The sequence below is a fragment of the Oncorhynchus tshawytscha genome, linkage group LG16 (genome assembly GCF_018296145.1).
Source record: "Oncorhynchus tshawytscha isolate Ot180627B linkage group LG16, Otsh_v2.0, whole genome shotgun sequence".
Classification (NCBI taxonomy): Eukaryota; Metazoa; Chordata; class Actinopteri; order Salmoniformes; family Salmonidae; genus Oncorhynchus; species Oncorhynchus tshawytscha.
The window spans coordinates 26,880,629-26,903,639 of NC_056444.1; the positions used below are offsets into that span (position 1 = coordinate 26,880,629).

Consider the following 23,011-nt stretch of genomic DNA (forward strand, 5'->3'; position numbering starts at 1 on the left):
TATCTGTAATAGGACAGACGTAACAGAACACTGACCTACATTCCAAACGATGTTTAAAAATCTCTGTCCAACATAATCCCATCCCTCTTCCTCTCTCTCCCCCACACACACACACACACATGCACATGGACGCACACACATACAGAAATGTAACTGTACTCACACTCCAAGACCAGCCTATTGATCCTACTCCACAGACCAGTCAGACCAGCCTATTGATCCTACTCCACAGACCAGTCAGACCAGCCTATTGATCCTACTCCACAGACCAGTCAGACCAGCCTATTGATCCTACTCCACAAACCAGTCAGACCAGCCTATTGATCCTACTCCACAGACCAGTCAGACCAGCCTATTGATCCTACTCCACAGACCAGTCAGACCATCCTATTGATCCTACTCCACAGACCAGTCAGACCAGCCTATTGATCCTACTCCACAAACCAGTCAGACCAGCCTATTGATCCTACTCCACAGACCAGTCAGACCAGCCTATTGATCCTACTCCACAGACCAGTCAGACCACCCTATTGATTCCTACTCCACAGACCAGTCAGACCAGCCTATTGATCCTACTCCACAGACCAGTCAGACCAGCCTATTGATCCTACTCCACAGACCAGTCAGACCAGCCTATTGATCCTACTCCACAGACCAGTCAGACCAGCCTATTGATCCTACTCCACAAACCAGTCAGACCAGCCTATTGATCCTACTCCACAGACCAGTCAGACCAGCCTATTGATCCTACTCCACAAACCAGTCAGACCAGCCTATTGATCCTCTCCACAAACCAGTCAGACCAGCCTATTGATCCTACTCCACAGACCAGTCAGACCAGCCTATTGATCCTACTCCACAGACCAGTCAGACCAGCCTATTGATCCTACTCCACAAACCAGTCAGACCAGCCTATTGATCCTACTCCACAAACCAGTCAGACCAGCCTATTGATCCTACTCCACAGACCAGTCAGACCAGCCTATTGATCCTACTCCACAGACCAGTCAGACCAGCCTATTGATCCTACTCCACAGACCAGTCAGACCAGCCTATTGATCCTACTCCACAAACCAGTCAGACCAGCCTATTGATCCTACTCCACAGACCATTCAGACCAACCTATGGATCCTACTCCAAACACCATTCAGACCAGCCTATTGGTCCGACCAGTCAGTGTTCCTATGTACCAGTTTTGTCAATGGGAACAACATTCTATACACAGTATAGTCCTTTGAAGGACACTCAAAATAAAAACTGAAACGTGGCATGTGAATGTAGCACAGCTGCAAACCAATGAATTACAAAGTAAACACTCTCTCTATTTCTGTTCATGAAGGGAATCTCTGAAGATATTATCTATAGACATTTAACTTACTGCTCTGGGTCCTGAGATCTCTAGATAGGCACATGGACCGTCACACCACTGAGGGTCTCTCTGTCTGTCACACAGCCGGTATCTGAGAGCACCAGAAGCACACTCATATGCAGTAAGTCACTCAGTGACACTTTGTATTCAGAGACCGAAGAGCGGTTTGAAGCTGTTGGATTTTCTTTCATTTACTCACTCAGACACAAATACAGTGCCTACGGAAAGTATTCAGACCCCATGACCTTTTACACATTTTTGACGTTACAGCATATTCTAAAATGGATTAAAATCTACACACAATACCCCATAATGATATAGACAAAACAGGTTTTAGATTTTTTTGCAAATGTATGAAAAATAAAAAAACAGAAACACCCTTATTTACATAGGTATTCAGACCCTTGGCTATGAGACTCACAATTGAGCTCCTGTTTCCATTTTTTTGTAATTTTTTTAATTACCTTTATTTAACTAGGCAAGTCAGTTAAGAACTAATTCTTATTTTCAATGACGGCCTGGGAACAGTGGGTTAACTGCCTTGTTCAGGGGCAGAACAACAGATTTTTACCTTGTCAGCTCGGGATTCGATCTTGCAACCTTTCGGTTACTAGTTCAATGATCTAACCACTAGGCTACCTGCCGCCCCTAGGATACACACATCCCATTGACCATCCTTGAGACGTTTCCAGAACTTGATTTTAGTCCACCTGTGGTAAATTCAATTGATTGGACAGGATTTCTATATAAGGTCTCACAGCTGACAGTGCATGTCAGAGCAAAAACCAAGCTAATGAGGCCTTTATGGTAGAGTAGCCAGACAGAAGCCACCCCTCAGTAAAAAGGCACATGAAAAACCGCTTGGAGTTTGCCAAAAGGCACCTAAAGGACTCAAACCATGAGAAACAAGATTCTCTGGTCTGATGAAACCAAGATTGAACACTTTGGCCTGAATGCCAAGCGTCACGTCTAGAGGAAACCTGGCACCATCCCTACAGTGAAGCATGGTGGTGGCAGCATCATGCTGTGGGGATGTTAATTTGGACTGGACACTAGAAAAGTACAGAAAAATAGTTTTGATCACGTTCATAGTATCTCATGTCAGCTGCATTGCAATTCCGTTTTCTGTATTGTTAGCTGCTAAAGTGCACCAGTGTAAAAGGCCCTTAGTTGACTCTAAAATCTTGTTTTCTATACCCATTCGAAGAGAAACAAGTTATTGATGTGTTTGATAAGATTACAGATTCTCTCAGGGGACCCCAAGTTTGGGAACCACTATACTACTAACCTTCTCTCTCTGCTTGGTTCCTCTCTCAGATTCCGTGTGTTTCCTCAGCCTCCTGCATTGCAGCCTGCCTCGGCCTCACACTGTCTGCCACACCACTATCTGTCTCACTACTCTCTGTAAAGCAGTTTTAAAAATAGATATTTTATATACATGACAATAATATTAAATTGTCTTTATATTTAAATTGTCTTTGTACTTCACTCAATTTTAAGTCCCACTGGCTGTCCCAACACATAATGACATGAACATATAATACACATAATGTGCATTCTATTTTTAATTTTTTTATTTTAATTTTACCTTTATTTAACCAGGTAGGCAAGTTGAGAACAAGTTCTCATTTACAATTGCGACCTGGCCAAGATAAAGCAAAGCAGTTCGACAGATACAACGACACAGAGTTACACATGGAGTAAAACAAACATACAGTCAATATTACAGTATAAACAAGTCTATATACAATGTGAGCAAATGAGGTGAGAAGGGAGGTAAAGGCAAAAAAAGGCCATGGTGGCAAAGTAAATACAATATAGCAAGTAAAACACTGGAATGGTAGTTTAGTTTTGCAATGGAAGAATGTGCAAAGTAGAAATAAAAATAATGGGGTGCAAAGGAGCAAAATAAATAAATAAATAAAAATTAAATACAGTTGGGAAAGAGGTAGTTGTTTGGGCTAAATTATAGGTGGGCTATGTACAGGTGCAGTAATCTGTGAGCTGCTCTGACAGTTGGTGCTTAAAGCTAGTGAGGGAGATAAGTGTTTCCAGTTTCAGAGATTTTTGTAGTTCGTTCCAGTCATTGGCAGCAGAGAACTGGAAGGAGAGGCGGCCAAAGAAAGAATTGGTTTTGGGGGTGACTAGAGAGATATACCTGCTGGAGCGTGTGCTACAGGTGGGAGATGCTATGGTGACCAGCGAGCTGAGATAAGGGGGACTTTACCTAGCAGGGTCTTGTAGATGACATGGAGCCAGTGGGTTTGGCGACGAGTATGAAGCGAGGGCCAGCCAACGAGAGCGTACAGGTCGCAATGGTGGGTAGTATATGGGGCTTTGGTGAGAAAACGGATTGCACTGTGATAGACTGCATCCAATTTCTTGAGTAGGGTATTGGAGGCTATTTTGTGAATGACATCGCCAAAGTCGAGGATTGGTAGGATGGTCAGTTTTACAAGGGTATGTTTGGCAGCATGAGTGAAGGATGCTTTGTTGCGAAATAGGAAGCCAATTCTAGATTTAACTTTGGATTGGAGATGTTTGATATGGGTCTGGAAGGAGAGTTTACAGTCTAACCAGACACCTAAGTATTTGTAGTTGTCCATGTATTCTAAGTCAGAGCCGTCCAGAGTAGTGATGTTGGACAGGCGGTTAGGTGCAGGTAGCGATCGGTTGAAGAGCATGCATTTAGTTTTACTTGTATTTAAGAGCAATTGGAGGCCACGGAAGGAGAGTTGTATGGCATTGAAGCTTGCCTGGAGGGTTGTTAACACACGTATTCTAACCGTGTAAAAGGCCTTTGTTGACTCTAAAATGTTGTTTTCTATACCCATTTAAAGAGAAACAAGTTATTAATATGTTGAGGATTCTCTCAGGGGACCCTATTTCAATTTCAGGGGACCTCACAAGGGTCCCCGACCCCAAGTTTGGGAACCACTGTACTACTAACCTTTTTGATTGGTTTCTCTCTCTTTATAAAGCAAAGTTATTTTGTTATGGGAACTTATAGTAGCCTATCTTTTGTTAAGATTATAGCTAGTTTAATTAATTTCAGTCAACTGCTCCTGCTGAGGTCAGGTTCCGTTTAACTTCAGCTTCTAACTACATCCTACTAGCCAGCAAGTTAGCATGCGAACATAACGAGCATACCTGAATCATGATTCCACTCGTTCGCAGAGAGGCAGGCGCGATTAGAACTCAGATCAAGAATATTAGTGTTCTGAGTGTTGATCAACACTGGGAACACAATAATAAGTGGGTAAACGGTCATGAACAAAATAAAAAGGTGAGTAAACGGTGCTTACCATCCACTACATTCCTGCCTGCACTGCTCTGTTGTCTCACCCAGAACTTAAGAGTCACTACTACTCATCAGTAAACTAATCTTGCCAGATAAAGAGCGACCAATGCCCCTTTTAGCCTCCACTGACTCCCAGGGATAAATGGAGATAATGGGAAATATACAGTACCAGTCAAAAGTTTGGACACACCTACTCATTCAAGGGTTTTTCTTTATTTTTTAAACTATTTTATACATTGTAGAATGATAGTGAAGACATCAAAACTATGAAATAACACATATGGAATCATGTAGTAACCAAAAAAGTGTTAATCAAAATATATTTTATATTTGAGATTCTTTAAAGTAGCCACCCTTTGCCTTGATGACAGCTTTGCACACTCTTGGTATTCTCTCAACCAGCTTCACCTGGAATGCTTTTCCAACCGTCTTGAAGGAGTTCCCACATATGCTGAGCACTTGTTGGCTGCTTTTCCTTCACTCCAACTAATCCCAAACCATCTCAATTGGGTTGAGTTCGGATGATTGTGGAGGTTAGGTCATCTGATGCAGCACTCCATCACTCTCCATCTTGGTCAAATAGCCCTTACAGAGCCTGGAGGTGTGTTGAGTCATTGTCCTGTTGAAAAACAACTGATAGTCCCACTAAGCACAAACCAGATGGGATGGCGTATCGCTGCAGAATGCTGTGGTATCCATGCTGGTTAAGTGTGCCTTGAATTCTAAATAAATCACTGACAGTGTTACCAGCAAAGCACACCCACACCAACACACCTCCTTCTCCATGCTTCACGGTGGGAAATACACATGCGGAGATCATCCATTCACCTATGCTGCGTCTCACAAAGACATAGCAGTTGGAACCAAAAATCTCAAATTTCCATCGGTCTAATGTCCATTGCTCGTATTTTCTTGGCCCAAGCAAGTCTCTTCTTATTATTGGTGTCCCTTAGTAGTGGTTTCTTTGCAGCAACTCCACCATGAAGGAATGATTCACGCAGTCTTCTCTGAACAGTTGATGTTGAGATGTGTCTGTTACTTCAACTTCGTGAAGCATTTATTTGGGCTGCAATTTCTGAGGCTGGTAACTCTAATGAACTTATCCTCTGCAATAGCGGTCCTCACGAGAGCCAGTTTCCTCATGGTTTTTGCGACTTAACTTCTTTGCGACAAAGTTCTTGAAATTTTCTGGATTGACTGGCCTTCATGTCTTAAAGTAATGATAGACTGTAGTTTCTCATTGCTTATATGTGCTGTTCTTGTCATAATGTGAACTTGGTCTTTTACCAAATCACTCTGACACCGCCTAGTATAGAGGTCCTGGATGGCAGGAAGCTTGGCCCCAGTGATGTACTGGGCCGTATGCACTACCCTCTGTAGTGCCTTGCAGTCAAAGGCCAAGCGGTTGCCATACCAGGCAGTGATGCAACCAGTCAGGATGCTCTCGATGGTGCAGCTGTATAATTTTTTGAAAATCTGAGGCCCATGCCAAATCTTTTCAGTCAACTGAGGGGGAATAGACTTTGTCGTGTCCTCTTCACGACTATCTTGGTGTGTTTGGACCATGGTAGTTTGTTGGTGATGTGGACACCAAGGAACTTGAAGCTCTCGATCTGCTCCACTACAGTCCCGTCAATAACAATGGGGGCGTGCTCAGTCCTCCTTTTCCTGTTGAACACAAAAATCTCCTTTGTCTTGATCACATTGAGGGAGAGGTTGTTATCCCGGCACAAAAAGTTAATCGTTGTCGGTGATCAGGCCTACCACTGTTGTGTCATCTGCAAACTTTAATGATGTGTTGGAGTCGTGACTGACCATGCAGTCATGAGTGAACAGGAAGTACAGGAGGGGACTGAGCACGCACCCCGGAGGGGCCCCCGTGTTGAGGATCAGCGTAGAGGATGTGTTGTTACCTTACCCATACCACCATCATGTCAACTGTGATATCTGTCAGCATAAAGATGAGTGGCAAATGTATGTGTTAGTTTTGTGGCTTTCGTTCAAAATAAATAATACATAAATGCAGAGTTAACGACACATTAGGTTAGAGCATGGGACTAATAACCGAAAGGTTGCAAGATCCAATCCCTGAGCTGACAAGGTAGAAATCTGTCATTCTGCCCCTGAACAAGGCAGTTAACCCACAGTTCCTAGGCTGTCATTGAAAATAAGAATTTGTTCTTAACTGACTTGCCTAGTCAAATAAAGGTTAAAAAAGAAATCTGACCATTTTGTTGCTCCCAGCTTATAGACAGAAACTAAAACAGGAAACGCCGGTGCTCAGGTCTGTTTAACGCTGGTCCGACCAAACTGATTCCACGCGTCAAGATTGCTTTGATCACGTGGACTGGGATATGTTCCGGATAGCGTCGAACAACAACATTGATGTATACACTGATTCGGTGAGCGAGTTCATTAGGAAGTGCATCGGTGATGTTGTACCCACGGCGACAATTAAAACATCCCCAACCAGAAATTTATGAATTGATTGATTGATGGCAACATTCGCACAAAACTGAAAGCGCGAACCACTACTTTTAATCAGGGCAAGGTGACCGGAAACACGACCGAATATAAACAGTGTAGCTACTCCCTCCGCAAAGCAATCAAACAAGCTAAACGTCAGTATAGAGACAAAGTAGAGTCGCAATTCAACGGCTCAGACACAAGAGGTATGTGGCAGGGTCTACAGTCAATCACGGACAACAACAAGAAAACCAGCCCCATCGCGGACCCCGATGTCTTGCTTCCAGACAAACTAAACAACGTCTTTGCTCGCTTTGAGGACAATACAGTGCCACCGACACGGCCTGCTACAAAAACCTGCGGACTCTCCTTTACCGCAGACAACGTGAGTAAAACATTTAAATGTGTTAACCCTCGCAAGGCTGCCGCCCCAGAAGGCATCCCGAGCCGTGTTCTCAGTGCATGCGCAGACCAGCTGGCTGGTGTGTTTACGAATATATTCGATCTATCCTTATCCCAGTCTGCTGTTCCCACATGCTTCAAGAGGGCCACCATTGTTCCAGTTCCCATGAAAGCTAAGGTAACTGAGCTAAACGACTATCGCCCCGTAGCACTCACTTCGGTCATTATGAAGTGTTTTGAGAAACTAGTCAAGGATCATATCACCTCCACCCTACCTGACACCCACTCCAATTTGCTTACCGCCCGAATAGGTCCACAAATGACGCAATCGCAATCACACTGCACATTGCCCTAACCTATCTGGACAAGAGGAATACCTATGTAAGAATCCTGTTCATTGACTACAGCTCAGCATTTAACACCATAGTACCCTCCAAATTCGTCATTAAGCTTGAGACCCTGGGTCTCGACCCCGCCCTGTGCAATTGGGTACTGGACTTTCTGACGGGCCGCCCCCAGGTGGTGAGAGAAGGAAACAACATCTCCACCCCGCTGATCCTCAACACTGGGGCCCCACAAGGGTGCGTTGCCAGCCCTCTCCTGTACTCCCTGTTCACCCATGACTGCGTGGCCATGCACGCCTCCAACTCAATCATCAAGTTTGCAGACGACACTACAGTGGTAGGCTTGATTACCAACAACGGCGAGGCGGCCTACAGGGAGGAGGTGAAGGCCCTCGGAGTATGGTGTCAGGAAAATAACCTCACACTCAACGTCAACAAAACAAGGGAGATGATCGTGGACTTCAGGAAACAGCAGAGGGCGCATCCCCCTATCCACATTGTAGGGACAGTAGAGGAGAAGGTGGAAAGTTTTAAGTTCCTCGGCCTACACATCACGGACAAACTGAAATGGTCCACCCACACAGACAGCGTGGTGAAGAAGGCGCAACAGCGCCTCTTCAACCTCAGGAGGCTGTAGAAATTTGGCTTGTCACCAAAAACACTCACAAACCTTTACTCACAAACCTTTACAGATGCACAATCGAGAGCATCCTGTCGGGCTGTATCACCGCCTGGTACGGCAACGGCTCCGCCCATAACCGCAAGGCTCTCCAGAGGGTAGTGTGGTCTGCACAACGCATCACCGGGGGCAAACTACCTGCCCTCCAGGACACCTACAGCACCCGATGTCACAGGAAGGCCAAAAAGATTATCAAGGACAACAACCACCCGAGCCACTGCCTGTTCACCCCGCTATCATCCAGAAGGTGAGGTCAGTACAGGTGCATCAAAGCTGGGACCGAGAGACTGAAAAACAGCTTCTATCTCAAGGCCATCAGACTGTTAAACAGCCATCACTAACATTGAGTGGCTGCTGCCAACATACTGACTCAAATCTCTAGCCACTTGAATAATTAAAAATGGGATGTAATAAATGTATCACTAGTCACTTTAAACAATGCCACTTTATATAATGTTTACATACCCTACATTACTCATCTCATATGTATATACTGTACTCTATACCATCTACTGCATCTTGCCTATGCCGTTCGGCCATCGCTAATCCCTAAATTTATATGTACATATTCTTATTCATTCCTTTACACTTGTGTGTATAATGTAGTTGTTGTGAAATTGTTAGATTACTTGTTAGATATTACTGCATGGTTGGAACTAGAAGCACAAGCATTTCGCTACACTCGCATTAACATCTGCTAACCATGTGTACAGTCGTGGCCAAAAGTTTTGAGAATGACACAAATATTAATTTCAACAAAGTTTGCTGTATTTAGATATTTTTGTCAGATTTTACTATGGAATACTGAAGTATAATTACAATCATTTCATAAGTGTCAAAGGCTTTTATTGACAATTACATGAAGTTGATGCAAAGACTCAATATTTGCAGTGTTGACCCTTCTTTTTCAAGAACTCTGCAATCTGCCCTGGCATGCTGTCAATTAACTTCTGGGGCACATCCTGACTGATGGCAGCCCATTCTTGCATAATCAATGCTTGGAGTTTGTCAGAATTTGTGGGTTTTTGTTTGTCCACCCCCTCTTGAGGATTGACCACAAGATCTCAATGGGATTAAGGTCTGGGGAGTTTCCTGGCCATGGACCCAAAATATTGATGTTTTGTTCCCCGAGCCACTTAGTTATCCCTTTTGCCTTATGGCAAGGTGCTCCATCATGCTGGAAAAGGCATTGTTCATCACCAAACTGTTCCTGGATGGTTGGGAGAAGTTGCTCTCGGAGGATGTGTTGGTACCATTTTTTATTCATGGCTGTGTTCTTAGGCAAAATTGTGAGTGAGCCCACTCCCTTGGCTGAGAAGCAACCCAACACATGAATTGTCTCAGAATGCTTTACTGTTGGCATGACACAGGACTGATGGTAGCGCTCACCTTGTCTTCCCCGGACAAGCTTTTTTTCGGATGCCCCAAACAATCGGAAAGGGGATTCATCAGAGAAAATGACTTTAACCCAGTCCTCAGCAGTCCAATCCCTGTACCCTTTTCAGAATATCAGTCTGTCCCTGATGCTTTTCCTGGAGAAAAGTGGCTTCTTTGCTGCCCTTCTTGACACCAGGCCATCCTCCAAAAGTCTTTGCCTCACTGTGCGTGCAGATGCACTCACACCTGCCTGCTGCCATTCCTGAGCAAGCTCTGTACTGGAGGTGCCCCGATCCCACAGCTGAATCAAATTTAGGAGACGGTCCTAGCAGTTGCTGGACTTTCTTGGGCGCCCTGAAGCCTTCTTCACAACAATTGAACCGCTCTCTTTGAAGTTCTTGATGATCCGATAAATGATTGATTTAGGTGCAATCTTACTGGCAGCAATATCCTTGCCTGTGAAGCCCTTTTTGTGCAAAGCAATGATGACGGCACGTGTTTCCTTGCAGGTAACCATGGTTGAGAGAGGAAGAACAATGATTCCATGCACCTCCTTTTGAAGCTTCCAGTCTGTTATTCGAACTCAATCAGCATGACAGAGTGATATCAAGCCTTGTCCTCGTCAACACTCACACCTGTGTTAACGAGAGAATCACTGACATGATGTCAACTGGTCCTTTTGTGGCAGGGCTGAAATGTAGTGGAAATGTTTTTTGGGGATTCAGTTCATTTGCATGGCAAATAAGGATTTTGCAATTAATTGTAATTAATCTGATCACTCTTCATAACATTCTGGAGTATATGCAAATTGCCATCATACAAACTGAGGCAGCAGACTTTGTGAAAATTAATATTTGTGTCATTCTCAAAACATTTGGCCACGACTGTATGTGACCAATAAAATTGGATTTGATTTAACCCTTACTCTAAACCTAACCCTAGCCCTAACCCTTACTCTAACCTTAACTCTAACTCTAAACCTAACTCTAAACCTAACCCTAACTATAACCTTAGCCAAGCAATTGCTTATCAACAGATAGTTTGTTGATAGTATGACCATCTGTAGAGCATCTACAGATGGAAAATCCGGACTATCCAAATAAAGTGTGACCTTGAATTGTGTACAGTGCATTCATTACCTCTGTTTCTGTTCATTACAGAACCACTACCATTCCACTACAGCCCCATGTACCTGAAAGTTCCTGTGTGTGAATAAAGTTCCTGTGTTAACTCTTGGGCTGCCTTATTCCCCCTTTAACAGGGTGATCAAATTAAGATCCTACATCTGTATGGAGTATCCACACACTCTTTTCACTTCTTTGAAGTACACTGCAAGAAGTGTTACATTCACAGTGTTAATGTTTTTAACTTTATTATTTTTTTTGAATTTGTTTGTTTCAACATCTGTGTTTTCGCATGTACATTGATTGTTATTGATCTTATGCTATGCAAAGATAAATAACACAATATTCTAAACAATTGCAATCTGTAAGTGGTTGGATTTACAAAGCAAACAGCAAGAGTAAAAATGTACTCTGACGGAGTTGTTAATTCAAAACAACACAAGAAAAGTGTAAAATGGCATGGGAGTGAATTAAAAACGACACTGAAAGGGTGAAATGGCCATAAATGTAATAATAATCAACCCTATGACCAGAGTAGTTTTAACTCAAAATGGGGGTGGGATAATATAAACCCCAAAATGCTGTTGAATTTAAATCCATGGGAGTTGAATTACCTCTTATTGCGATTTTACTATGTGGACTAGGCTGGCACACATGAAACATTAGGCTCCATGCTGTCATGGGGCCAGAGTGGAGAGCAAAGGACAGTAGAGGAGTAAGACCCCTTGGCCCTGGTCTCTTTGGCCCCTGTGGGTGGAGGACAGCCGCAGGGACCCGTGAATCCCTCCTTATGTCACCTCCTTTGTTGACCACAGTTGTCAAGCACAGTACCCTTTTATTTATCATATAGTAGTAAATCAATCCAATCTCACCGTCCAGAACATTCTATCCTCTCCAACTGAGCCCGTCCTTTTCTATCCTCAGCCCTTTACATGCTCTCTCCTCCCACTTCATTTCACCACATATTTTGGAGAACCCAGAGCGCGCGCACACACACACACACACCATAAACTGTCACAGACCAACAGACTACGCCTCACGTATCCTCTCAGTCAGTCCATAGCATAGCATCGCCACAGGCATATGACAACTTAGAGAAGTAGTGACTATAACAAGCTGGCTTTAGACTCTCTGTGGCTTTGGGGTCAGTTGCAGTTAGGTGACTTTCTCAGCACGTACAGTATTCTCTAAAGAAGGGTCAATTGACTTGGTCAAATTTACCTTAAGGTCTGCTTTTAAACTCCTTATAATGGTTATACACAAGTGAATAATACAACGTTAAAAAGTTCTGAGGTTTATAGGGAGTTTATAAGCAGCCTTTTCCAGTTTTAGCCTAATGTTTACTCTACGCCTTAGAGAAAACCTTACCTGAGTAGATGTTAGTGTGAGCATTGACATTGGCCTCCTCTTCCTCAGCTCCATACACTTCCTCAGTTTACAGATCTGGTGTCCAGTCCTGCGGTTCAGACAGCAGCTACACTGGCCACAGTTGATCTTCCTTAGGCACGGCTCACACCCTCCACACCTACTCCTCTTCTTCCTCTCCCTCCTCTGGATGATCCGTGGGGTTCGGGGCAGAGATGTGACCCCTTCCAGGTGTCCCAGGTCCAGGCTAGGGTGTCCAGGGGGGCTAAGTTCCCCATATCCAGTCTCTGACTCAGTGTCGAAGGAGTAGGAGGATTGGGTGCTCTCAGAGCTGCAGGAGAAGGAGAATGAGAACTTGGAGCTAGAACTCTCCTGGTTAGGGATGCAGGAGGTCTTTGGCACTGAACCCAGATCAGATACAGAGACAGATGCAATATCTGTGTTTGGTTCAGACCCCGTGTTTGGTTCAGACCTTGTGTCTGTGTTTGGGAGTGATGGTTGTGGCTCATCTTGGTTGTACTTGTTGTGAGTCATTGGACCAGAACCCAGGTCACAATCAGAGACAGATACAATGTCTTTGTCTGGTTCAGACCCAGTGGTGAAGACGTCTTTCTTTGTGTATGGGAGTGATGATGATGATGGTGGTTCTTCTGGGTAATTGTTGTGGTTGTTTGACAATGGACCCAGGTCAGGTACAGACACAGTGATGGGGACCTCCGCGTTGGTGTACAGGTCTGACGATGATGATGCAGATGATGAAGATAATTTTACATTGAGGTGATTGGATGACTCTTTGGTCTCTTTGTCCACTGGTCTGAGAAGTTGTCTAGCCTCTGGAGAGACAGGGCTCTCTGGGCTCTGACCGGGTGCTGGGTTCGCTGGGATTACACATAGAGACTTGTGGGGTTCACTAAGGAAGGCAACTGAGAGACTTAGTGATACTGGGTGCACTGAGGTCGTCTGTGATGTCTCATGGAAAGTAGTTGGGACTTTTAAAGGTTTATGCATTTCAACAGTTTGGGTAGGTTGGATTAGTTTTGCACCTTGGTTCAGAACCTTAATGTCATGTGACATTGTGGGGTGAAGTGTAAAGGTCGGGTGAGGATGAGGGAGAGGGGGTGACACCAGGTCTGAGGTAGCTGGTTCAGCGACGGATGGGGGATGGACAGGTGATTGCATCATCAACACATCATCCTGCAGAGGTGGCTTTTGGGGCTGAGATACAGAAATACTGGAGCTTGTGTCTGGAGGTCTGCTGATAAACTCTCTCTTCTCCAGTCTCTCGTCTTTCTCCTCTCTTTCCTTGGTCTCCTTCACCTTGACTATCTCCACTCTCTCCTCCCCCTCTGCTTTCTTATTTTCTTCATCAGTCTTCTCTCCTTCCTCCACTGCTTCCTCCTCTACTGCTTCCTTTCCGTCCTTCTCCAACCTCTCCCCTCCTCTCCCCTCTCTCTCTCTCTGCTCGATCTCAATCTGCTCAGCTCCAAGGTTAATCTTGGCTTTGTCTTCACCTTTAGGGACGACTGACACTTCCTGCCTCTCATCACTGGTAGAGTCACCAAGCTCATGGCTCTGGTAGAATTGCGCTGAATTGCCCTCACTAATATTATTGACTAGCTTTTCCTGTTGTTGGTCAACACTGATGGGGTCATTGAGCTCAGAGTGTTTGCCCTCACCACTATGGCTGAAAGGCTTATTGTGTGGGTCAGTACCAACCGCGTCACCATTATGGGCAACTAACTCTTCATGTTTGTCATCACTAGCTGAGTCATCAGTTCTCAGGTTAAGAGGTTTGCCCTCACCATCATGGCCAACTCCTGGCTCCTGCTGGTCAATGCAGGAATGGTCATCAAGTTCAGTCCTCTGGTTAGGTTTGCCCTCACTATCATGGCTGACTCCTGGTTCCTGCTGGTCAACACAGGAAGTGTCATCAAGTTCAGTCCTCAGGTTAAGAGGTTTTCCCTCACATTCATGGCCGACTCCTGGTTCCTGCTGGTCAACACAGGAAGGGTCTTCAAGTTCAGTCCTTAGGTTAAGATGTTGGCCCTCACTATCATGGCTGACTACCTCCTTCTCTTGGTCAATCATACTAGGGTCTATACTACCAGGGTCAGACTCCTCAGGTCCTTGCTCAATCCCTCTTTCACTCCATCTCTGACCCCTTGCTCCCCTCGCCCCCCTCCCTCTGGCTTTCTTCCCTCCCCTGCTAGGCTTTACCGTCAGGGGAGGAAACTTCTTGGAGCACCCCATGCCCCGTAAGGACATCCTGCGCCCCGGTGGATCCTCTCCCACCCCATGCTGGAGCAGAGGATTACCCCGGCTCCTTAGCCTCACTGATCCTGTTACATGCACAGGAGCATGGTTAACCCTACCAGGGGACCCCCCCGGGACCTGACTGCCAAGCCTGCCAACCCCACTCCTCCCTGGGCTTCTGGCCGGCTGGGCCTGGGTCCTGGTTGTGGATCTTCGGGGTGGTTTCGGTGTCGACTGTGGGCTCTCAAAGGCTTTTCCTCTAAACTTGCTGGAGTTGGGGATCTGCCTCTTGGCGGTGGTGGTGGTGGTTGTTGTTGTGGGTATCACCTTGCAGCCATTCCTTGTCTGTGGTGGGGGTTGTCTCTTAGGGGGTTTGGGAGTAGGAGGCATAGTGGAGGATGTGAGAGGGCAGAGATGGGGCAGTCGGCATGGGAACCAGGTGAATGGTTGTTCTCAGCTGTGCTACAACTTCAACTTTTTTTTCTCTCTTCCTTAATTTTTTTGAGAGTGGATTACTGGCTTACACTGACACTCATATGTTGATTTATTTACCCACCATGTTGAAAACCTGTGCAAGGACCTGGAGGGAATTGATAAAGAAAATAAAAAATATGTTAAAATAACTGTTTGTTTCTCTATTAGTGCACTATATAACACACCCAAACACATCCGTGTTTGACTGACAACACTAAGGAGAAAACTTTTTTATTTTCCTAACAAAACATGCCTGGTCACAGGTTTTTTTTGTATGTACTGGGTATAATAGAACCCAATTGTATAATTTGTAGCAGATGTTTAGAAATCTTGAACTGCATGGTGTTGCATTCGGGAAATGAAGCGTGTGACTGCAAATAGAACATGTATGAGGTATCAGGTGTAACTATATGGGTTAGTTGTATAGTGTTGAAGATTGTCGAGTTACCAGCCGTCTTTCACTTTCAACTGATCATGTTCAATAAACTCGCCTTGTGAGCCCAATTTAGGCTACTGCAGTTTTCCCTACTGTGTCCCTTTAACGAAAGGAATGGCGCCGGGCCTGCCGTGCCAAATACGGTCCGTATTTGGCTTAGCCGACTAAACAGTTTACAACACACACCACCTTGTCAAAGCAATGATCCGTGAAGTAGAGACATGCTTATTACCATGTAGTTAACAGATTACACAATAACCCTTTCCTATAAATAAAGGATTAATTGCAATATCAATAATATATTTGCATTATTAATCAACATGCTAAAATCTCCAAACGCTCCATCTTCTTCCGCATGGCGGTGGTATTTATTTTATATTTAGGCTAAGCCATTTAACAGTTAAAAGGCAGAAGTGAAGCCCTTTAAAAAGTATAGGCTGCCACACAACACCGGACTTGGCTCGCGGCCTACTTTTTTACTGCACGAGTTTCAGACGGAAGCGTAATGACAACGTTGTAACCAGCTTGCAACACTTTTGCCGCGTCGAGTAGATTTTCTTGCACTTGACCGAATGTCCGAAAAATATCGAGTATTTGACACTCGTGGCATTGGATGGCTGGCTAAGCTATTCGTGAATGTCACAAATAACATAAGTGTTGTTGGTTTATATGTTATTTACACGTTGACTTTAAAAGGCAGCTCAAATACTTTACATACCAGAGAGACAGTTGCACTGTCTGAATTGCTAATAATATTCCACTCCTGATAGACACTGACGATCATTGTATTGGTTTCACTCGGAAAATATGGCTGGTTAGTAGCTCTTCTTTACAACGCTGATACATTGACACAATCTACCAATACTGTTTTTATCAACACGTATATAGCCATACTGAATAAAACACAATTTAAAGCGTAAATCCTTCTTGTGTCAATCCATTCGGGGAAGCCCTCTCTCCCTCCTCTCCCAGACGCGACTTACGGTCTCGAGTCAACTCAGCTCTGGAGTGAAGGGTCATTGGGAAAACCTGGAATGGAGCATTTGTCTACTTTCTCTAATGAGTAGAGGTAACAAACTACTATCAAACTACTTCAAACCCGAGATAACCTTTAACAAGCTAATGTTTTACTTCATATTCTGTATGGTTTACAACTGTGTAATAATAACAGCTTTAAAATATGTTTTAGAACTGTGTAATAATAACACCTTAAAAACACTAACCTGCTCCACAAAAGTACTATTTGACGCTATATGTAGGAAATTATTAAGTGTTTAGGCAGTTGTTTACATATTATTAATTGACACATTTATGGTTTAATTATGCCGTTTTTATTATTTGCCAATGACGTCATTCGCATGAGACAGTGGATCTGTGCGCATGAAGGGCACCAGTTGTTAGTGATCATAAAAACATGTGCCTTAACCCTTCATACATACATTTAACCGGTAGCCAGTTGTTTTTTGTATTGCTGTTTGCCTAATCACATTTCGCTATTCTTTAGCTACGCATTTCTCGCAAAAAAATAGTGACCAGAAACTGAACTCACATTTGTCGCTCGGTGAGGTTGTCTCCACGAGTGCCCGCTAAGGCAGGTTTCTTCGGGGAATCAGGAAGCGACGGAGGCTACCTGCAAATGCTAACGCTGGCGAGATTTGTTTTGCAACGGTTGTTCATCTGACAGTGTTGACCTAGCAGTGGGTAAGATGGCTAATATAAGTTATTAGTACAGCAACAGTCGATTGAACTGTGAGTCAGTGTTTGAACAGTCCAGTCAATAGTAGAGATTCGAAATTGTAGCTAGTTGACTATTTAACGTTCATCTGCTAGTAACGGTAGCACGATAACTCGACTTCAATGACAGCTAGCTACTACTAGCTATTTTTTTGTTTTGACACGTGACTAGCCAGCTAACCAAATTATGTATTGATTATACATTGTTTTAGTGATCAACAGTTTACGACGTTATGCCTCACATAATTATGTGCCTCTCAAGGCAAGGCAGAATGTCGGTGTTATTAGTAAGTTATATTGTTGGTCTGATAATGACGTCGAGCGTTGTCCTTTTTAATGCTGAGAATGTAATGTAGCTGTTGTGTTTTTTTCTTTGCATAGTTATGGATGCATTCGGGTCCTGATTGAACTCACACATCATGGCAACGGACGATGCAGTCTCACCCGTGGTCGTCCTGTGATCCCCGACCACACTCAGGGGGACTGTCACTTGGTCCGCTCCTTCGTAGCTGGAGGTAAGGCTGGAGGTAAGGGCGGAGGTAAGGCTGGAGGTAAGGGCGGAGGTAAGGCTGGAGGTAAGGGCGGAGGTAAGGCTGGAGGTAAGGGTGGAGGTAAGGGCGGCTGCAGACTTCAGTAGTGATGGTAATACAGAAATACAATAAGGAACATACAGTAGTACACATCCAGTGACACAAGCCCTGGTTCTGATGAGCTGCATAGTGTGCAGGCAATTCATCCGGCAATAAGACTACTATAATCTAAATTAAAACTCACCAGAGATCCAGAAGAAATGGGTATATGTCTACAGAGTTCTGACGACTTAAACACCTAGACCTTGGCAGAGCGATATAGGCATAATGAGTTTGTGAGTAGGTTTCACAGACCCAGATTAAGTTGACTTGTCTCGGACCTGGATTAAATAGCATGCTCAATGGCGATTCTTTTTAGTCCAGGACTAAGCTTAAAGCTGAAATCCGCACCACTGTTCAGTCAGCATCAGGTGAAACAGCACTGTTCACCCCCAGCGCATTTGTTATTGTTTTTGTGTTGTTGATGAAACGGAGGAGAGGAGCATCCAGAATTCTGGGAAAACAAAATGGTGTGCAATGATGTCCGAGGGAAAGAAACGGTGTTGGTTGTTTGTTGCATAAACGTCTGGATACCAGATTTAATGCAGGTTAGGGAAACTGGCACAGAATGTGCAGGTTATTATTTATATACAAATATAGATACGGTGCCTGGAGTAGAGGTCGACCGATCATGATTTTTCAACGGCGATACCGATTATTGGAGGACCAAAAAAGCCTGTGGATTTTTAATTTAAAAAGAAATGTATTTAATTTAATTTGTAATAATGACAATTATAACAATACTGAATTAACACTTATTTTAACTTAATATAAAACATCAATAAAATCAATTTAGCCTCAAATAAATAATGAAACCTGTTCAATTTGGTTTAAATAATGCAAAAACAAAGTGTTGGAGAAGAAAGTAATATGTGCCATGTAAAAATGTGTGCAATGTAAAATATGTGCCATGTAAAAAAGCTAATGTTTAAGTTCCTTGCTCAGAACATGGGAACATATGAAAGTTGGTGGTTCCTTTTAACATGAGACTTCAATATTCCAAGGTAAGAGGTTTTAGGTTGTAGTTAATATAGTATTTCTAGGACTATGTCTCTCTATACCATTTGTATTTCATATACCTTTGACTATTGGATGTTCTTATAGGCACTATAGTATTGCCAGTGTAACAGTATAGCTTCCTACCTGGGCTTGAACCAGGAACACATCGACAACAGCCACTGCTCCAAAAAATCCGCGGCCCTTGCAGTGCAAGGGGAATAACTACTCCAAATCTAAAAGCGTGTGACGTTTGAAACAGTATTAGCGCACACCCAGCTAACTAGCTAGCCATTTCACATTGGTTACACCAGCCATTAGGCTGATAGGCTTGAAGTCATAAACGGCGCTGTGCTTGCGAAGAGCTGCTGGCAAAACGCACAAAAGTGCTGTTTGAATGAATGATTACAGGCCTGCTGCTGCTCAGTCAGACTGCTCTATCAAGTCAGACTTAATTATAACATAATAACACACAGAAATACGAGCCTTTGGTCATTGATATGATCGAATCCGGAAACTATCATTTCAAAAACAAAACGTTTATTATTTCGGTGAAATACGGAACCGTTCGGTATTTAATCTACCTTGGCTTCTACTGCATTCGTGTAACAGGCAGGCTACTCGTGGAGTGCAATGGTTAGAGCGTTGGACTAGTTAACTGTGCGGTTGCAAGATTGAAACCCCTGAGCTGACAAGGTACAAATCTGTCATTCTGCCCCTGAACAAGGCAGTTAACCCACTGTTCCTAGGCCGTCATTGAAAATAAGAATGTGTTCTTAACTGACTTGCCTAGTTAAATAAAAGGTCTGTTGTCTATACAGTAGATACGGTGCCTGGAGAAGTCACATGACGGTGTCAAGGTCTGTTGTCTATACAGTAGATACGGTGCCTGGAGAAGTCACATGACGGTGTCAAGGTCTGTTGTCTATACAGTAGATACGGTGCCTGGAGAAGTCACATGACGGTGTCAAGGTCTGTTGTCTATACAGTAGATACGGTGCCTGGAGAAGTCACATGACGGTATCAAGGTCTGTTGTCTATACAGTAGATACGGTGCCTGGAGAAGTCACATGACGGTGTCAAGGTCTGTTGTCTATACAGTAGATACGGTGCCTGGAGAAGTCACATGACGGTATCAAGGTCTGTTGTCTATACAGTAGATACAGTGCCTGGAGAAGTCACATGACGGTGTCAAGGTCTGTTGTCTATACAGTAGATACGGTGCCTGGAGAAGTCACATGACGGTGTCAAGGTCTGTTGTCTATACAGTAGATACGGTGCCTGGAGAAGTCACATGACGGTGTCAAGGTCTGTTGTCTATACAGTAGATACGATGCCTGTAGAAGTCACATGACTGTAGTCAAGGTCTGTTGTCTATACAGTAGATACGGTGCCTGTAGAAGTCACATGACTGTAGTCAAGGTCTGTTGCTATAACTGTTTGTGTGTATCATCATCCATCTGCCAGTTATACTGAGGCTATTACTCTGTTCTATCTGTAACTAAGATTGTCTTATTAGTCAGATGGTGAACATGGAAAGAATGTTCCAAGAATGTTCCTGTCTCCTGTCCAGAGTACTCCTCTTCTCCATCTCCTCTCCCAGCTATCCTCTAGATGTTGCCTGGAGAAGGATGCAGTTAGGAGTGGTGCTTCCTGAATCTGACAAATGTCGTTAAGTGGCGCCATTTACCCCTTCCTCTACAAACACAGGGCTCTTATTTAAAAAAAAGTATATACCCCTGCACATATCATCTAATGTATTACAATCTGAAAGGCAAAAGGACCCTGTTTGAATACTTAGAAAAATCGCTTGGCAATAGGAGTTTTGTGGAGTGTGGGTATTATTGAGTCGTGCCTTGCAGTCATGAGTGAACATGGTTGGTCCTCAAGGAGACTACAGCATACCAGGCCTGCTTTTCACAGTTCACCCTGCTGTACCGTGGCAGTGGAATTACTCCAGCACCTGATACTCCGTCATTATTTACTAGACAACCTCCTCACAGAGTAAGACTGTTGAGTTACTATGTTCTACTCCATACAATGAGGGCTTGTGTGTCTGATGATGTCATTCCCGAGCCTGTGTGTATGTCTCTGTCTGTATTAACCAGCCAAACAGACTGGCACTGGCAGAATAACCTGTTCCAAACATCTCTAACTGATTTTTATCTTTTATTATCATGTAATTAACATATTACAATGTAATTGATAAATACGTTCCTGCTAAGCACTGTAAAATAAAGCATAACTTTGTCTTCCCACTTGTCTCCCTCTACAGTACCCTGACCAAGACTCTTGTATACAGTCAGTATGGGGTGAAGAAGGGTCTGTACAGAGGCCTGTCTCTCAACTACATCTACTGTGTGTCCTCACAGGCTGTGGCCTTTATCACCTATGGGGTGAAGAAGGGTCTGTACAGAGGCCTGTCTCTCAACTACATCTACTGTGTGTCCTCACAGGCTGTGGCCTTTATCACCTATGGGGTGAAGAAGGGTCTGTACAGAGGCCTGTCTCTCAACTACATCTGCTGTGTGTCCTCACAGGCTGTGGCCTTTATCACCTATGGGTTGATGAAGGGTCTGTACAGAGGCCTGTCTCTCAACTACATCTGCTGTGTGTCCTCACAGGCTGTGGCCTTTATCACCTATGGGGTGAAGAAGCAAACCATCCACCTCAACTAGCTGCTCCCTCACCATCCATCTCTACCCTTCATCGTTGCATAGCGGGACTGAGGCACGTTCACTGTGGATAAACGTTCTGAAAGGTTTAGGAAGATCCCTAGCAGCTGTCTATCTCAAAACAGCCCGAACAAGAGCGTTCTCTGGGGCTATATGTTCTGAAATGTTAAGGGAATATTGCCTATTAGATATGTCAATTTGCCCTAGTAAACGTTTTCAGTTTTAAGGAAGTCGGCTTCCTTTCGGAGGAGTTGACCCCTGCTACCAGAGGCGGCCATTGTGGCTCAGCCACCCGAGCAGAGCCTAGTAGCTGCTTACCCCAGTCGGAAAGCAGAGGAATGTTAGGCGCTGGGCCCCATGGCAGTGCTAATCCAGTGCCCATGTCTGTGTCTGCGCCTATAATGTTGTGCTGAAACCATCCGCCAAACCTGTGGCTTGGCTTTGGACAACACCCCGGCAACTATTGCCATGGCTACCTATAGACAATGGCTTCCTCTGCTTCGATGGGCAGCTATGGGCAATGAACCCCTAACAACACTCGTTGGTAATGCCATGGAAACCCAATTATGTACACTGCTCCCCCATCCTACCCCACCACCCGCCCCTAAGAAGTCACCCAGCCAATGACGGAGGGGAAAGTCACACCGGACAATCTGGCTTATCCAATCGGAGGCCTTCTTTTCCTCATGTACCTACTGTTGTGAGTACAAATCTAGACACATAATCAACGAGACAAGGATTTAAATGTGTAGTATGTCAGTTATAAGAGTCCAGATTCAACTATCAAACATTTGATGAGAATAAAGAAACACTCCCCAAGCTTGTGTTGAACACAGAACTGTACTTTTTAAGCAGCCTAAGTCTAATAGAATCCTAATGATAAAATCCCACATCAGTTTGTTCAAAACTGAACATAATTGATTTTTTATTGTGATACTCCCCCAAAAAGTCTTATTTTCTGTCTGACATCGAAACAGGTTTGCTTTCTAATTTGTTCACCCCATGCAGTTTAACATATGTGTCTCTGTAGGAGTGTGGTGTGTGTGTGTGTGTGTGTGTGTGTGTGTGTGTGTGTGTGTGTGTGTGTGTGTGTGTGTGTGTATGTGTGTGTGTGTGTGTCCGTGTGTGTGTGTGTTGTGTGTGTGTGTGTGTGAAAGCATCCGTTCAGCTTTCAGTGTGTAGTGTGTCTCTTGTTTATGGTGCAGGTTAGATTCAGGGAATGAGGCCGTGATTTACTATTGTAGCGTGCAGAAACAGTTATGTCTCATTCTAATGATTGTTGTGTATCTACCGGGAGGATTTAGAATTTATAGAGATTTGTGTCTGAGAGAGTCCAAGGGACTAGTATCCAATAGGGTTGCAAAATTAAACCTTTCCAAAATGCCCA

The 23,011-nt window shown here is 44.1% G+C and overlaps 3 protein-coding genes across 6 annotated transcripts in view; 2 read left to right on the forward strand and 1 right to left on the reverse strand.

Annotated features, from left to right (window-relative positions):
• The window catches only part of LOC112253563 (methylcytosine dioxygenase tet3-B), a 63,852-nt gene extending 47,277 nt beyond the window's left edge, over positions 1-16,575 (reverse strand). For both annotated transcript variants that reach the window (XM_042299043.1, XM_042299042.1), the window contains exons 1-2: positions 16,309-16,575; positions 12,431-15,260 (exon numbers count right to left, since the gene is read on the reverse strand). In XM_042299043.1, coding sequence (XP_042154977.1) covers positions 12,431-15,070 — 2,640 coding nt within the window. In that variant the 5' untranslated portion in view covers positions 15,071-15,260; positions 16,309-16,575. The remainder of the gene's footprint in view (positions 1-12,430; positions 15,261-16,308) is intronic.
• LOC121839598 (graves disease carrier protein-like) lies at positions 191-22,443 on the forward strand. The gene is made up of 4 exons (XM_042299046.1): positions 191-201; positions 1,226-1,229; positions 20,523-20,620; positions 21,225-22,443. The coding sequence occupies exons 3-4, from the start codon at positions 20,616-20,618 to the stop codon at positions 21,625-21,627; spliced, it is 408 nt and encodes a 135-aa protein (XP_042154980.1). The 5' UTR covers positions 191-201; positions 1,226-1,229; positions 20,523-20,615; the 3' UTR covers positions 21,628-22,443.
• LOC112253187 (polyunsaturated fatty acid 5-lipoxygenase) overlaps positions 16,968-23,011 on the forward strand; it is a 35,820-nt gene continuing 29,776 nt past the window's right edge. The window contains exons 1-2 of one of the 3 annotated variants that reach the window (XM_024425201.2): positions 16,968-17,291; positions 17,706-17,851. The gene's annotated coding sequence lies outside the window, so the exon portion shown is untranslated. The remainder of the gene's footprint in view (positions 17,292-17,705; positions 17,852-23,011) is intronic. The other 2 variants (XM_024425200.2, XM_024425202.2) reach the window with 2 other exon arrangements.